At 35.5% G+C, this 16,990-nt stretch overlaps 1 protein-coding gene across 1 annotated transcript in view; it reads left to right on the forward strand.

Moving 5' to 3' along the window:
* The window catches only part of LOC104034491 (cAMP-dependent protein kinase catalytic subunit PRKX), a 56,163-nt gene that overhangs the window by 25,057 nt on the left and 14,116 nt on the right, over positions 1-16,990 (forward strand). The window contains exons 2-4 of the mRNA XM_075713733.1: positions 4,156-4,324; positions 8,605-8,868; positions 15,271-15,390. Coding sequence (XP_075569848.1) covers positions 4,156-4,324; positions 8,605-8,868; positions 15,271-15,390 — 553 coding nt within the window. The remainder of the gene's footprint in view (positions 1-4,155; positions 4,325-8,604; positions 8,869-15,270; positions 15,391-16,990) is intronic.

The following is a 16,990-nucleotide window of genomic DNA, read 5'->3' on the forward strand; positions in this document are numbered from 1 at the left end:
TTATGTGCAAGATGGGCAAGTACAGAATATTTCTATTTTAAGGTAATCCTAAGGTTTACTTACCTGTCACAGAGGGTCAGATTTAGCCAGTTCTACAGCTGAGCTTTGAGGTGATCAGGGAAAAAAATTAAACAGTTCTTACATGGGGATTAACAGAAGCTGTTCCATGAGCTTAGTGTCTCTGTCCTGGAGGGCAGGAGGCAGTGGTGCTTTGATGGAAGACTAGTGACCTTGCTTTTTCCTGCTTCCAAAAACCTTCCCTCAAATTTATGGAGCTGGGCCTCCATCTTACATGCTGCCATCTCGCTGCTTCAGTTTTTTAGTTTTTCTTTCCATGAATGCGAGAGGCAGAATTTCTACCTAGTCACAACAATAAAAGACCTGTTTTTATAAAACAGCTAGATTTTCTTGACTGTGCTAAACAACCATAACCATACCTTGTTGCAGCCTCCCACCTTGACCATCATGTCCTATCCTATTCCTCCTCCCTACCCCCCTATTTGCAAGGAAGAGAATTTCAAAAGTCTTTGAAGAAATGGCTAAAAGCATGAGCAGGAGATCCAGACCAAATGCTTGAAGAGAGATATTTGTAGTCATGTTTGTATGCAAACTTTATCTGGTTGTCTGAAGACTGTCTCAGCATTTAAAAAAAAAAAACCAAAAAACAGTTAGTTCTGTATGTATCTGTGCAAAGGCATAAATTAAACCTCATTTCCATACTTTTATACAACTGTTAAGTTTCATCAAGTTCCCCCACTCCCCCCTTGTTAATGGCCCCACATGGTTAAAGTCTGTGGTTGAAAAAATATGTAGTACTTGCCATGTTTGATGTTTGCAGTGAGAGGAGTTTGACTGAACAGCTTAAATGGTGGAAGTAATTTTCCAGAACATCACTTTTTTTTTTTTTTTTTTTTTTAAGGGCTTTAAGAGAGCATATTGTTTGTCAAAAGTGCTGGAAGGGTTGTGGTTGTGTGTCTGGGTACTGTCACTACCAACTGATGTAGGCCTAATGGATTTTCTGAGAAGACTCGAATGGGAGAAAATTCATGTCATGAGAAGAAGCATCTGAAAACAAATGTTAGATGACTTTTGGTCTGTATTGTCTTTTTGATTTCCATAGCTGCTTGAAACTGGGCTAAAAGGCTGCCTGCAATCAGGTCAACAACAAAACTGGTTAGGGAGGTTGTATGTTCTTGCCTGTCTGTGTGGTCTTCTGGTTTTCCCAGAAGCTCTCTAGAGTAGGTGCTTGCCACTATTCTGGAATAGCCTGCCAGGCTTTGCTGCTCCTGGCAGAGGCATTTTTAAAGAGGCCGTATTTCCAAAGTTAGAACTATTGCTAAATAAGTCCCTGACAGGTCCTTCTTTGAAAATGGATGGAACTTGTGATTGCTGTTGTTATTACTGTTATTATTTCTGAGCAGCACCATTTGTAAAGTTAGACCAATAGCATAATGAAAAATTAAAGCATTCTAAAATTAAAATTTCTAGGACGAGTAGAACAAGTCATGAAACATGAGTTCACTAAAGACCTAGGAATAATTAGGTATGTGTTCACTTATGAATTCTGTGTTGCATATCTCTATGGAAGCACTTTGTTCATACAGGTATTAAAATGCATGTAAAACCAGCATTTACTTATGGGGTTGGTACTGTTAATTTCCACAAGTCCACATTTGGAAGTCTTAAAAATCTAAGATGATTTTTAGTTCAGTGTGCAAAACAACTATAGTTATTCTTGACAGTGTTTTTCCAGATCCTCAGAACTTAAATTTCAGCTCCTAATTCTGAAATAACCTAAGTTAACTTTTTGTCTATGCATTCAATAAAGATGTAAATAATCAGTATTTTAAGTAGCTTGATCAGATGGCTCTGCTTGGAAGCTTTTGGGCCATTTTTTTTGGTTTTTTTTTTTTTTTTTTTACTGCAGAAGCCCATCCCCATGAAAATAAGGTTGTTTACAGGTATAGTCATGTAATGTGACTGCATTGTCAAAGGATTTAATTGCATGATGAATTTTCAAGGGTGACCTGGTGGCTTACTTCACTACAACAGCAGGCTTTATCTGAGACCTATTTACAGTTTTCATGGTTAAAGAACTGTAACTCAGGACAGGTGGGAATGTAAAACTGCTTTGATAGAATCTTTTGTGCTTGGACAATTGTAATCCTTGGTGGGTTTGTGTACTGAGAAGTTTTATCTCAAAAGCTGTTTTTGAAAGCTGTATTGGCAATGGAACTGCAAGTTCTGTAAAACTGCATTGCTGAAGTTGTTAGTTTCTAGTTTGTAATATGAGTATTTTGGTTTGTTTTTTAGTAAACACTGTGCTCTTAAACAATATTGCAAGTGACAACAATATTGCAATAAAATGTAAATGTTGTAAGTGAGAATGCATACAGAACACAAACATCTTTTAATAAATTCTCAAGTTCTTGAAACTACTAGAGGCAAAAACTCCCTTGTTTTTTCTCCCTTCCTCAAGTAATGCAGTTTTGGAAGTTCATTTCTTGGTCTCTTCTCCTGCCCCCTCTCAAAAATCTATTTCTTTTTACATACATACTCATCTCCCTGTACCCACTACATGTCTTGGAAAATTGTCTTGGAATAGGTTGGTGATAACTGGTCAGCACAATCTGAAACCAATTGACATACCAGTTAATAACACTGAGGCAGGTTTGTGGGCTGCCTTCCTAGGGTGTGTGCAAAGAAGGGAATGATTGTGAGCTTAAGTATAAGATTTTGACTTTTTTTTTTTTTTTTTTTGGAAGGCATTTCTCAAAGACAGTGACCTTTTAGAAGTTAAGCAATTGGTTTGAATGCCGAGCATCCTTTATAGTGGCACATATTTCTGTTGGAGAATAGGATTAAAAATATCTGGTGTACTGTTGGAATAACTAAATGGAACCTACATGGCATTGTTTAATGAACGAAAAAACAATGAGCAACCACCCAGTGAGCTGAACATCTTTCAAATGTATAACACTGTGCTGCAGTACAAATAGCAGTGTGGATAAATGTGCTAGTTTTAAGTTTCATTTCAAACTAGAAGAAATATTTGGTTCAGTTACGTATAATTGTCTTGAGTGCAATGTACTTAAAAGGAACGTTAATGACTACTGTACTGAATAGAGAAATGCATAATACGTTACTTAAAAGACAACATGTTTTTATTTTCCTTTTGTATTTTTAAGAGTGAATTGAAAAAGGAATACATTAACTACAAAAAAGGGGTGCCTAAAATGCACTGTTTCCATGTAATGATGCAGCATTATAAGGAGATTTTTTTTTTTTTTTAGAAGGGTCAACAACTTTTAAGTATTTTTTCACATCACTTCCTTATCCTACTGAATTGCTTCACCTCTCTGTGCACATTTAAGGGGATTATCTCCTTATCTGAATAATTGCAGACAGCTGTTCTCAGTAACTGAAACTTGGTAGATTAATATTTTGAAATTTTTGTTGTTGTCATCATTTTTGTATATTCTGTACTCTTCATGTTATGAGTTCCTACATTTTAAACCCTAATTGATTTTTAGCTACCTTTTTATAATAAATAATACATGTGAAGTTAAGTAGTTTTTTGTGTTGAGGAATTATTAAATCCATTACAATTGAACATTACATTCTTGGTCAGTGATGATTTTTTTTTTTTTAATGCCACACACTGTGGATATAATAAGCTGAATGCTACTTTTGAGTTTATCCCGCCCTTCCCCACCCGATCTAAATTAAAACTGATCTCTGAAATTTAAGAATGTTTTCCAGCCTTTCTTCTGCAGTTGAGAACAGTTTTGCTTTTTTCATTTACATTGGTAACTTTTGAATCTTATATATTACATACTTAAGTTTTAATACATCTCCCTTACCCTTTCTCAGGACCACTTCTCTTCTTTGCAAGAAATGCTTCCAGTATCTATCCAAAAAGTAGCGGTATCACAATACCATTATTTTTATTAAATCATTATCACTAAAAATTGAGAAATCCTGAGAAACAGAATGTGTGAAAACAGGTAAAAAAATGTAATACTGATATATTGATGAGGGGAAAAAAAAAAAAAACAAACCAGGAATTGAATTCCTGTAGGTTTTAATTTGGTAAATTATCTTTGCTTTTTTTCTTTTTTACAATAAGTTGATATTTCTTCTTTGACTTTTCAGGCACAGGTACCTTTGGGCGTGTTCATCTGGTGAAGGAAAAAATGGCCAAACGTTACTTTGCACTGAAAGTAATGAGCATTCCTGATGTCATTCGACTGAAGCAAGAGCAACATGTGCACAATGAAAAGTCAGTCTTGAAAGAGGTCAACCACCCCTTTTTGATCAGATTGTAAGTTGTTGTATTTTTTTAATTCATTTAACTCATGTATAAAGTGCAGTTAAAGTGTTCCAGAGTCTCACTGCAAGTTCTTATGTACCTAATCAACACCAAGCATTTAATTTCTACTACGTAATCTAGACTAAAATAGACTTCAGACTAAAATGTTTATTATAGAAGAATCAAGAAGTTTAAATAAAGAGGCATAATTTAAACATTTAAGCAATAATTTATTATAAGCTTTACTCTGTCTCTTATTTTCATAGGGCAGAAGAGAAATTTTCCTAAGTGAGGGGAAAATACTGATGAAGAAATGTTAGGATTGGCTCATCAAAATGACTACTAGAATGATTCTTGATGTTAGAATGGCGAGAAAAGAAGTATTTCTACATCTGTATTTCCTGTAGATGTCTAGATAAAGATATAATTAGATTTAAGTGTCTGCTTTTTGAAAACTTTTGTGAACTTTCTTTTTCAAGAGTTTAAATGATTGCAGCACTTTTTGGGCTTTGTTATTCCCATATTTGAGGTTAAGTGATGGAACCTAGTGAGAAACATGATTTAAACACAGTTCATGAAGAATACTTTTTTAAGTGGAATTGTGATGATTCTAGTGATCCCTTTATTAAGGAGAGAAGGCATCATACTTTTCTGTTCACAGTACCACAGCGCCTTTTGTGTATCTGAGTCCATATTTATTAATGGGATAACTAAACCTCTGGATAATTGCACAGTTAATTTCCATGTATATTTTCTCATGCATGGATACAGTGCCATTGACCAAGACTTGTTTTGCATTTACCTGCCTTAATCAGTTTTACATAAAATTAGACAAAATTAGCTTTAGTTAATCTCTAGCTGCGGGGATTGCAGCCTCCTTCCAGGGCTAAGAAAGTATCAGAGAGAAAGGAAGAGGCAAAAGCATGGTAGTCATCCAAAAGGTGGAGAGAGGCCTGCAGGAGGAGGCATTTTCCCTGGTGTGCTGTTGCTTTTTGCAGCGTCGTGATGCTGTTAGTTTCCAGCCAGTGTTCAGATATCCTGTGCGTGCCATAGTATCAATAAGATGAGTTCTGGGGTATGTGGAATTTGAGATGCATGTGGGAAAGCAAGATGCAGAGGCTGAGTACATCAGGTTAGACTGGTTAAAATATGGACGGAACAGGGGGAACAGGGTTTTGTATGTGTATCTATGTACATACATAAATTCTTTTAAAAAAAAAAACAACAAAAAAAACCCCAAAAAAACAAAACCAAAAAACACCCAAACACCTACCAAAACCAACTGACCAAACAAAAAAAACCACCACCACCCCAGTACATCTGTGCGTCTAGAACAGCGCAGTACGTGTGGGAATAGAGAAACTTAGGTTAGAAGTCAGACAGGAATGTAAGGGTTCTTGTCTGTACAGAAGTTATCAAAAATCCAAACTGATAAGTTTTCTTGGATTTTGTTCATGCCTTAGTTCCAAAATGTCAGATTTTAAAGTTGCCAAAGGAAGGACACAATTCAAATGGAAGTTAACTTGTGTGTGAGGCAAACATTTGTCATGTCTTCTAGCTCTCTGCCTTTTCTGTTGACATGCTCAGTGAAATGCTGCATCAGCTATGCTCATGTAATTGTCCATGTGCTGCCTTTGTCCCTTGGAAAAGGAGACTCAAAGCAACCTAGCTGAAATGAGGTAGTTAAATTTTAAGTCATGTTAATATTTGTGTGCTTTAGTTTAAACAAGCATTCATGTACAGTTATTGCTGACTTGATGACAAATAAAACTTTCTGCAGCTTTTTGTGTGGTTAATAGCTTTTTTCAGCTGCCTCCTCCCCTGCCCGATACGTGGTTTTTTTCCATGAATTCTTTGACTATACTTGATCAGCAAAAAGGGCAAAAATTCTCTATATAGTTCTGCTTCAATGCCTTTGAACTGTGTTGTCTACATGGTTTGGCTTTTATATTTTCAGTTAGTGTCACCACCTTAAACATGGATAGTATCTTCCTCTGGTTGTGAAAGAAGGAATATATGCCAGTGCAGCGTAATACGGTATTTTTTTAGCACTTTATTATGGAGAATTTTAAAGTAATGCTGCATGTAATTTATTTCTGGTGTTCATCCTTCCTATATATTCCTATATATAAAAACTTTCATATATGATTTTTTTTTTTCCTTTCCTGTTACTTTTGAGAAATGTTCTTCCTGCATGTAGGAAGGTCCTGAATCAGTTTTTCTGTAGAGAATGTAGTTATTATCTACTTATTTCTTTGAATTGTTTTTTGGAAATGCTTGTTTGCCTAGGAGTCTCCAGTGACCAGTTGTTCAGGAGCACCAATCTTTACTCACATGTTTGAGTGACATATCATAACTGTGGGTGCAGCAGTTCATATTATACTATAATTTTGGCATCTATCTTTTTGATTTTTTTCAAGAGAACAAGAATTACTAAAAGTCAACCGTGTCTTATAGTCTTATAAGCTGAAATAGGTTATTTGTCTGTAAGAGTTCACAGTGGCATCCAAAGTTTATGTAGTGAAGCTGAATTTTAAAATTACCTGACACCATGCATATTATTCTAATCACAGCTTCTGTGATATTTTCCTTTTGTGTATTAATTAAAGTGGGGTTTTTTTGTTACTCTTCACATATACTAAATAAAGTGTCCATTTTTCTGTGGATAGCTTTAAGAGTCAGTTCTTGAAGAAATTAATTCCAGTAAAAATACTGTGTTTTAATGGTCTAGGTCTTCCATTTTTTTCTCTGCATTCTTTGTCAGATTTTGTTCTTCCTCTCACCTGTATATGGCTTTTTAAATACGTGGTTTTCTTCATTTTGCCCATTCCTGTTCCTCTTTCTTTGTTTACTGTTGGTGCAACTTGGCCTAACTCCTTAAAACACATCTCAAGAGTGTTTTTACATAGTCAATAAAGATACTATGAACATCATCAATAGCCAGTTAATGATGTTGATGACTATGTGATAGGGAAGTAGTGCTATAAAAGCAAAGGCAAGCCTGGGCTCTGCTTTCTCCATCACTTTAAAGGAATGGAGGAGCTGTTGCTTATGTCTGATAGTCTTGTCTCATTTTCTTGGTTGCCCTCAGTGCCACTATCAAGAAAGAAAATCTTACTGAGCAAAAGTCACTCATGGGTTTGGGAGCTCAGTTTGCTCTGCTCATGTTTCTTGAGACTCTATGCCTTGATTAGGAACCAGCTAATGAAGAAAAAAAAAGAAAAAAAGTACATTTGATCATTCGTTCTTGTGATACTGCAGAAACAGCAGAAGCTAAAGTAATTTCTTGTATAATTAAAGTAGGCAGGGATACAGTGTTCTTTATCTGTTATCATAGTAAGAGGGATAGCTGTTTGGTTTAAAATGGTAGAATATTCTTCAAGATGTTACCAGATACTTATTTGCTTCTTAACTATTGAGTTACATTTGGGTGTGTGGTATATGAGTTGTTTAATGTGGGTAGAAAGAAAAACAGCTTGGTTTTGGGGAATGTGGAAGAGAAGATTCCTGTGTTCTGTAATGAAGCATTTGAAAGCCACGTGGAATGATTTTCTTTCTTCCTTAGCTGCTCTTTACTGCTCTCTAGTAATGACTGTACCATAATAATAGTTCTTAAATTAAAGGCAACAGTCTGAGGAATGGAAGGTACTTACCATCAGGTTAATCTGAGGTACAGAAATGAATATTGTTTCGCTGGCATTTTTGCTTTTCTGCTGCTTTTGGTAAAGATACTGTAGAAGAGCAAGTATTGTGATCTGATGCTTATCTAGTGACTAATCACTTTAGTTGGGGTTGTGTATTTCCGGGGAGGAAGGGATAGGAGAGGGGAAGGAGAACTCTGGTGTCCTGTTTTTGAACATATTGTCATAAACATATTTACAAAAGCAGATTCTGCTCACCTCTCATCACTTTGGCAATATTTGATTAAATAAAATGTAAGGTGTGTGACAATTGTCTGGTCTTAGCAGACTGGCATTATACTAAGTCAGTTATTAGGTGCTTAGCAGAGACCAGTTTTGTACAATGCAACAGAGTCTATCAGTTAGATTTTCTTTCTTAGCCTGTGCTGTGCGAATCCTGAACTGTCTGTTTTACTTTTCAGGTGAAGTCAGCTACTTGAACGTGTATTCCATAGTCCTGCTAGATTCTTGGGGTTTTAGTATTTGCAGAATAGGAACCATAAATTAATTATGTACGTAGTTGGGGAAGAGACATCATTTTACAGAAATTTACTTCTAAAGCAAATCAGAGATATAATCTGTTTATTCATTAAAATAATATTTTTGTTACAGATTTTGGACCAACCATGATGAACGTTTTTTATACATGTTAATGGAATATGTGCCAGGAGGAGAACTTTTTAGTTATCTGCGCAACATGGGGCGTTTCAACAACAGCACAGGACTGTTTTACTCAACAGAAATTATTTGTGCAATAGAATACCTGCACTCCAAAGAAATAGTTTACAGAGACTTAAAACCTGAAAATATATTATTAGACAAAGAAGGACATATCAAGCTAACTGATTTTGGATTTGCTAAAAAGCTGGTGGATAGGTAAGTGGGGTTTTGTTATGGTTTAATGTGCAAAATGTAATTACAGTTGGAAGAAAAAAAGTTTGATTTCGGAGCTCAGCATTTCACCTAATACTCAGTGTGGTTCCCGCATGTCAAATCCCTTAATATGAAGGAAATTATTGTCTTAAAATGACTGTATGGAAACCACTATCACACCTTAGGTATAAGTAGGAGCAATATCACAGATAAGCTACCATAGAAAAGTATTTTATATGAGTAGGTTTCTATATTTAAGTTGTCAGCAGTCGTCTTATAAAAAGGGAGTTCAATGAAGTAAAGTGAGCAAATATCGAGACATGTACATCAGTACATTAAATGGGACATTAATTTTCCATACAAGTTGAATTGCCAGATGTTTTGTAACTGCTGTTTCCTTCTGCTTTCCTTTTAGAGAGATTTTTGAAATGTGGAAATAACATTTTAAAACTGGATACTGTGTTTTCACTAGCCTGTTGCTAAAATGAAACAGAAAAATCTAGACAGAAACAAGGCCATCTTCAGAAGTATTTATTTAACTGTAACTTCTACAATACTGTCAGCCTTATGTCTGTTTTACTAGCGTATGTAAACTTTTTGAAAATGCAGAGGTGTTTTCCCCAGTGATTTCTTTGTTCTCTCTGTTTGAACTACCCTTCCAAGATTATAATACATGTTCTTAAAAGGAAGGAAGAGCTGTCATTGGGATTGAAAATAAGGGAGGAAAAAAAGAGCCTGTCATATTAGAATAGTGGTGTTACAAGGTTTGGTATTGTGCTCTAGGGTCGATTATTCTAGTTGAGGCAGCCTAGTAAGTGAGTTTCATCCTCTTCACTCACCTGTTTTACCTGTTTGATGCTGCCTTTACCACAATTGGGGGTGGGGGAGGAGTTGGGGGCAGAGTTCTACAAGATCAATTTGAAATTATGGTGGTTCTGAGGGATCTACTCTTACTGGATCCCTTATGAAGTAAAAGTCAGATGGGACAGATCAAGTTGTGTTAGAGAGGTCGTGAAGGTTACTTCCCTACGGGTTACGTGCTGCCAGTGCTGAGTTGCCTCGGCACAGAAGAATGGTAGGCAACTAGTAAGTGCGCTGGTTCTATTCACCCTTAAGGTCTAAAAGTCTGTTTTAAAACCATAGTGTTTTAATATCAGTATGTTTGATTGAATTCAGTTTCCACTGGGAAGCAGATAGGTCTACAAATGTTGGCTTTTTTTAAAAAAATATTTTTGTTTTAAATCAAAATAACTTTTTGTAGGAAGAGGTAAGGCTAATTCCATGTAAAAAAAGTGGGACGATCTCTTTATTAAGACATTTTCATACAAATTCTTACGGCTTCCTTTTTACATGTAGATAGTGCCACTTAGTGGTTATTCTTAATTTGGATTTCTGTGGGTTTCGGGCACAACAGAAGTAACCTTTCATTAAATAAGGTGATAGATCATATCAAAGTATATTTTTCAATCTGGAAGATGAATCTATAAGAGTAAGTTTGATCAATTACATTGTAGGACATCAAAACAAGTTATCACTACTTTTTTAGTTGGTTTTTTTTGCATCCTGTCTTGCTGGGAGTGGGGAGAGGTACAGGGACGGTGGTGAAGTTGAACTGAATCATAGAATGCTATAGCTGTTTTTATATTAATACCTGCATTATCTATAAATGTACAACAGCTAATATAAAATGCAGAACACAAAGTTGGAAGGAGCGAGGACTTTATCATTTAGAGCACAGTAGTTACCTATGCAAGTCTGATTCCTCCACCCCCCTCCCCAACTATGTAGTATTCACCCTACTAGCTGTAGTCATTTTCACAAAACTGTTTTTGTCACTGTAAAGATACACAGTTGTCAGCAATTTATCCACTAATGCACTCCAGTAGGTTATTTTGTTTCATAGACTATTTGACCTAAAGTATAGATGTTTGCCATGCATAGAAATGACAAAATATCTATACATATGAACCTTACATGTGTGTATGTGTATATATGTATACATACATACAGGGCCTATGAGTTGTGAAAATAAAACACAAAGTATATGTTTTTCAAACAGCTGTGATGAAGCATGCCACTTAGGACCAACAAATATTTCCTTAGAGAAACATGATGTGAAATAAACCGTGGTCTGCAGAAGACCTTCAATACAAGTACATATTTCTTGATACATATTATTTCCTGTGAATGATTCTGTAGTTGCTTAATTGAGACATATCTGTAAGCATTTGCCTTTCATCCCACTATCATGTGTGAAAGGGTGAAGTGTTCACCATGTCCATCCATCTACAATTAAGCTGCTCTTTAGAGAGGGTGGCTGGCTTATAGCTCATGTTCCCGCCGTGGGAAGCAGCCTGCACATTTTCCTTCATGTTAGTAAATTTTCTGAAGGGCTAGACTCTAATATTTTTTTCCTAGAGAAGGAGGAAAGGGAGGAGGTTTTCTTGTCTCCTTCTGTTCCTTATTGATATGTCCTTCTGTTTATCCTTGTTCTTCCCCTTTTTGGTCATAGTGTGCTTCTAAAAAGTCTAAATTTTTCTCCAAAACAGTGTGTCTTTGCCTCAGCTGCTGTTTATTTCTCCTCTTTTCCACCTTGGTGTTCCTTAACTGAAGACTTAATAACCTTTTCAGGTTCTTGTAAGTACATTCACATAAAATAGATGTGCCACTACTTTGAAAAAGGGGCAGTGTCAAAAAAAAAATGAGCAACAGGGAGGCTGGAATAAATGACTATTACCTGAAGGATGTAGGAAGGATTTGCTTCAAATTTTATAGCCATTACATTTTTAGACCTTCCTTTTTCTGGAAAGCATATACTACTTTTCAGGTATAATATATCCATTGAGCATGTTTCTGATCTTTATTACTGTTTCATTTTTGTTGGTTCCACCCCCCCCTTGTGTTCTTTCAGAGAAACTGAAACAAAAGTTCATAGAATTTCCTATTTTTGATGCACAGATTTCACTGAATTTTGTGAAAATTCTAAGTAAATTTACAATTTTTTTTAGAAGAATATTATTCACTTCATTTTAGTTTGTTAGTTTAAATTAATAAAAAAATGAACATTAAATATTTTGGGGATACTTTGGCACTGTTGCTTAAAGTGGATGTAACTCATGACTATTCTGCCAAGTGGACTTGAAGAGAAGGTCAAAAAACAAGATGTAGCAAATCTCGTTTGTAAAGTGTATTGTATGTTACTGTAGAAGCAAGAATGTCTTGCAGAACAAACTTTTGTGGGCTGGAAACAAAGCAATCTCCATTGAGTATAATTATGCAGAAACTGCCAGAAGAGAACACCAAAAAGGACATTGTTGTTAATCTCTGGCTTGTATATGAGAAGCTTGTGAGGGACTACAGAGGTGGATGCTGAATAGTGTAGAACGCTAAAATATGTTAACCATTGAGACTTAACTACTTCAAATGATACTGTTAACAAGTCCCACAGATATTATTTTGTAGCTTATTTTTCTGACCAGAGTAGATTCTTTGTTTCCCTTTCACGTTTTGAAATTACATGTTCAACCTTATTCAACTATTGCTTACCTGTACTTCAGCTTTTATCTTGAAAACCCAGAGCAGTGGAATTTCTGTAGCAGTTTGAAGGAAACAGTCTATTCTTATTTTTCTGCTTTATAATTTATCTTCAAAAGGATAATCGGGAGTTTCAGATTAATATGCAACAGTCATAAAATAGTGATGATTAAAAAAATTCTTAATTTGGTCTTTGTATAGAATTTACTTGATGTGCATTTTCCAAAATATTAAATAGCTTGTTTCATGACCAACAAAAGAGGAAATACAAGGCATGATCATATGGCACAAATACATAGCTTGACAAAGAAGTTGAGCTTCCTCCAAATTTTTGTGTAGTTAGTAAACACAAATTTCTTGATTGAAATTGATTGAGCAGTAGATGACCTGCTGGTGGCAATACATTTTATTTCCTGGTACAACTAGGGGACTTCAAGTTACATTGGCCTCTCCTTAATTTGTGGTTTTCCTTTTGCTTGAATAAAAAAAGATCTTGTTATTAACCTGTAAGGTAATTAAGGGTCATTTTAGTTACATTGTCACTGGCAAATTATGTGGGTCCTGGAAGTCATAGTCAAGTGTTAAACTGTTTTTTTTTTTTTGTATCCCAAATGACCTTGATAAGGGATGCAAACCACCAAAGACTGCATCTTTGCTGAGCTTGTGCATTCATAGTGCTGGCAATTTTGGGGGAGGAAAGGATGACTGTTGTGGGGCATTGTCCTGCAAACTGTCCGGCTTGTCCATTAAAACAAATGTGCCTGCCCTGTTTGCTTTATTTGTACAGCCCTTCTTCCCAAATACAGTAAAACTGGTAGCTGCTTCATTTGCAGAGCTGGCTAAATCAGCATGAATAAAAATTCATACAATGGATTGTAATATGGCTATATAAACTTGGGGAAGGGCGGGCTGTTTTGTTTTAAAAGACAACAAAGCTTTGTTTTTTCTTAATTACCTAGTCCTGATCTAGGCAACTGCTAGATGGCAGTAGTGTGTAAAGCAGTGCTGTATGTAGGCATTTTCTTGAGTATGCTTGATTTGGAAAAAGAGAGTTTATATTTTCTAGCAATAAAAATCGTATCACCCTTTCATGATAAAAAATAAATATGTATTCTTTACACTAATGAACTTAGTTTCAAGAACCATGAAGCACTTGGGTGCATAGTGTGTCAAATGAATCCTGGCAGTTTAGCCGAGTAATTTAGCTTTTGTCATATTAAAATCGGGCCTAAAGAAATTCAGTTGTGTGTATCATAAATCTTCATTTAAAGTCTTGACTGACTATACACTCCTCTTCCTTGATCTTAAGTATTTTTATGAATCAAGGCTAAGGCTTAAAAAAAAAACCAAAGAAAGAAAAGGGGGGGCAGGAAACACCCAAAAGCTATGTTTAAAATAATTCTGCAATCTCAGAAAAGTATATTATTTAAAATCAAATTATGTACCATAGGTGCATCTTGAATATTGATTTATGGTTAGGAAAAAGAAGGTTTGTTAAGTTTAGCAGAACAGTGGTAGGAAAAACTAGAAGTTCAAAGAAGTATATATTACTTCTAAAAGTGATTGCTGTTCATCTCAATGCATTTGTTCAGGACCATGTTACCAGTTTGATTCATGCCTTGGAGAAGATTCTTCCTGCGCTCACAAATAAAATAATTAGAGTTTCTTTTGCTGCAAGTTAGAAATTGTGTGCAGTGACCATTAATTTTGTGTCTATATTCTTTGTCATTTCTTACTAGAACTCTTCTTAAAATGCAGTATGCTTTTTTTTTTTCTTGTTCTCTGCTGTTATTTCATCTCTTGAATTGATGAGCACTTTTTCAGAGTTTCCTCTTCTGACTTGCTGTCAGGGAAGTGTAATTCAGAATGAAAACACATTTTTTTTTTTCTCTAGCATGTATTTAAACATAAGTCAAGGTAGTGAAGCCAAGCAAACTCTGCATGAGTATTTTTACAAAGAAGATTGCATGTTTCTGAAAGAAATTGTTTCAGAATATTCTGTGTTTCAAATTGTAATTTCGTCTTTGTAAATATTATCTGCTTAGCTTCAATTTATTTAATGAATTTATAGAAGTTGAAGTACACATTTCAATTAGGTAGCAATATAACACTTTTATATCCTGAGCTTATATTAAGAAAGATATGACTAAAAATGACATTAAAATATATCAAAAATAGTATTACTTACATATCTCACACTTGCTTAACTACACCTTGTAAGTATTTTAAATAACTAAAAATACAAAATGTTTTCCTTTTAATGGATATTGTGGGAGTGATGACAGGTTACATTTCAATACTATTTGAAAAACATTGCTTAGATTGTAAAAGGAATCTTACTTATGTCTGCAGCTGTTTACTGATTTAAAGTACTACTTTTTTATTTTCCCCATCTTCCCTTTGTTTTTTCTAAACAAAAATTTTTCCTTTTGCTGGAAAGTGCCAATAAGCTTGCCTTTTGCTGGGCCTGTGAGAAGTAGTCCATGAACTCCCAGGGTCTGCAGCTTACAGGATGAAAAAAACAGTTAATAATTTCAAAGCAACATATAGCCTAATGGATAGAGTACCACACCAGCAGTGGGGAAGCCCAGTGCATGGATGTTTCCTGCAGCCAAGAAGTTTCTTAATTTCCATATATCTCTGTTACAGCAGAATTGGAGAGCATCGTCAAAGCAGTCTTTTTAGATCTTGTAGGTCTTTCTTTTTTCTCTTGTTCCTATATACAATCAATACATAGGCATATGTTGGGTACTTCCTATCTGTGTGTGTGTTTTTTTTTCTGTTACTGTTATTTCATTTTCACTTCACTCTGGTTTTGTTGTTTTGTGTTTCTGTTTTGTGGGGTTTTTTTCCTCCTTCTTTTCCTCCCAGGACATGGACGCTCTGTGGTACCCCGGAGTACCTTGCACCAGAAGTTATACAAAGCAAAGGCCATGGAAGAGCTGTAGATTGGTGGGCCCTGGGAATTCTTATATTTGAGATGCTGTCAGGGTAAGTGATAATGATTACTATATCACAGCAATATTATATATATATTTTTTATATATATATATACACACACACAGAGGATTCTTTACTAGTTCTGTGTACAATATTCAGAATAGCATATTTGGGCTAAATTTATTATTGATATACCAGTTTCATTTCTGCCTCTGAAGAAAGGAATTGGGAAGCTGTACAAAAGAACATACTTCATTGTTGTTACTGGGATTATTTTAGTTTTTAGTTTTTTGAGTTTGTTGTTTTTGTTTGGGGTTTGTGGGGGGTTTTGGGTTTTTTTGGTTTTTTTTTTTAGTAAGACCTTTTTAACAGCTGCTCTTTTCCTTATCCGTCTTGGAAGTTCAGGTTTTGTTGAAGTTCAGATTTTTATACATAAAATCCTTTATATTTAAAGGGTGAAGAAGAGGACTATCAGTTTTCTTTGAAATTTCTGTAATTTCTAGCATAGTGAAATAATATTTGCAGTGGGAGCTTTAGTCTGTAAAAATGCATAGTGGCAAGTAGGAAGACTTTTATTAGTACAGCTTGTATTACTACTGAGCACTGGTTTTCTTTAAACCAGAGAAAAAAGAACAAGGAAAAGCTTAAAAGGTCTATTTGGACATCAGTTTTGCTCAAATGCTACTTGTGATGTTTTGGAATTTACTTGATAAGCAGTATTTCCAAAAGATACAAATTCAAACTGAAGAGAGACTTTCTGGCATTAATATAATTAACTGTCTTAATTAGCTCTGATTGTAAAAAAGCAAATACTCTTTTCAGTAAAACAAATAACTGGTTTAGGGAGAATGTGAAATTCTGCTTGCATACTGACCAAGGCATCCATATGTTTTTCATTGTTTTTTATCTTGGCTGTATCTTTTGAAGGTACTTGCAAAAAAAGAAAAAGGAAGAGTGGGAATTTTGAAAGAAAATCGTTTTTGCCATGGTTGGTGCAGTAAAACAAATGCAGGTGAAAGCAAAGCTTTCATAGCTTTGGAAGAAACATGGTATATTTAATCTGTTTTGGTTTCATAGTCATTAGAACTTCTTTTCAGTACCGGGCCCAGTGTGCTCTGTGCCTTCTTGCTCCTTGAGCATGAGTCGGCTTGCCTCTATGGCTTTTCATTCTGGATCTGCAGCCTCACAGAGTGAAATCGGAACAAACATCCTTGCATGGATTTCTTCTTCCTTTTCTCTATACAGTGCTGTCAGCTCAGGGTAACTTTGATGACTGTTCTGGTGTTTGGACAAGCTCCTCGGATTGCCTGACCAGACAGTTCCCTGATGGGAACTCAGCTCCAATCCATCATGTGTGTTTGCTGTGAAGAAGTCCAATAGCATCAAAACTTTATCGCAGGACAGCGTTGCTGCCCACTGCTTGCTCTTTCTTAATGTCCTGAAGGCTTGCATATGCAGTTACTTTGAATCTCAAGGCAATTTCTGGACAGAAAAAGCATAAAAATGTACTAATAGTTCTCTACTGACCCAAGTGGGCTTGGCTGACTGGTCTAACAAAAAGTTGTTATTTATATAGGCTGATCTGTGCAGAGGTCAGGCCTCACCTTTCTTCTACCATTCCCTGTAAGGGTGAGCAGCCCAAGTTGGTCAA

The sequence above is a fragment of the Pelecanus crispus genome, chromosome 1 (assembly GCF_030463565.1).
Source record: "Pelecanus crispus isolate bPelCri1 chromosome 1, bPelCri1.pri, whole genome shotgun sequence".
Classification (NCBI taxonomy): Eukaryota; Metazoa; Chordata; class Aves; order Pelecaniformes; family Pelecanidae; genus Pelecanus; species Pelecanus crispus.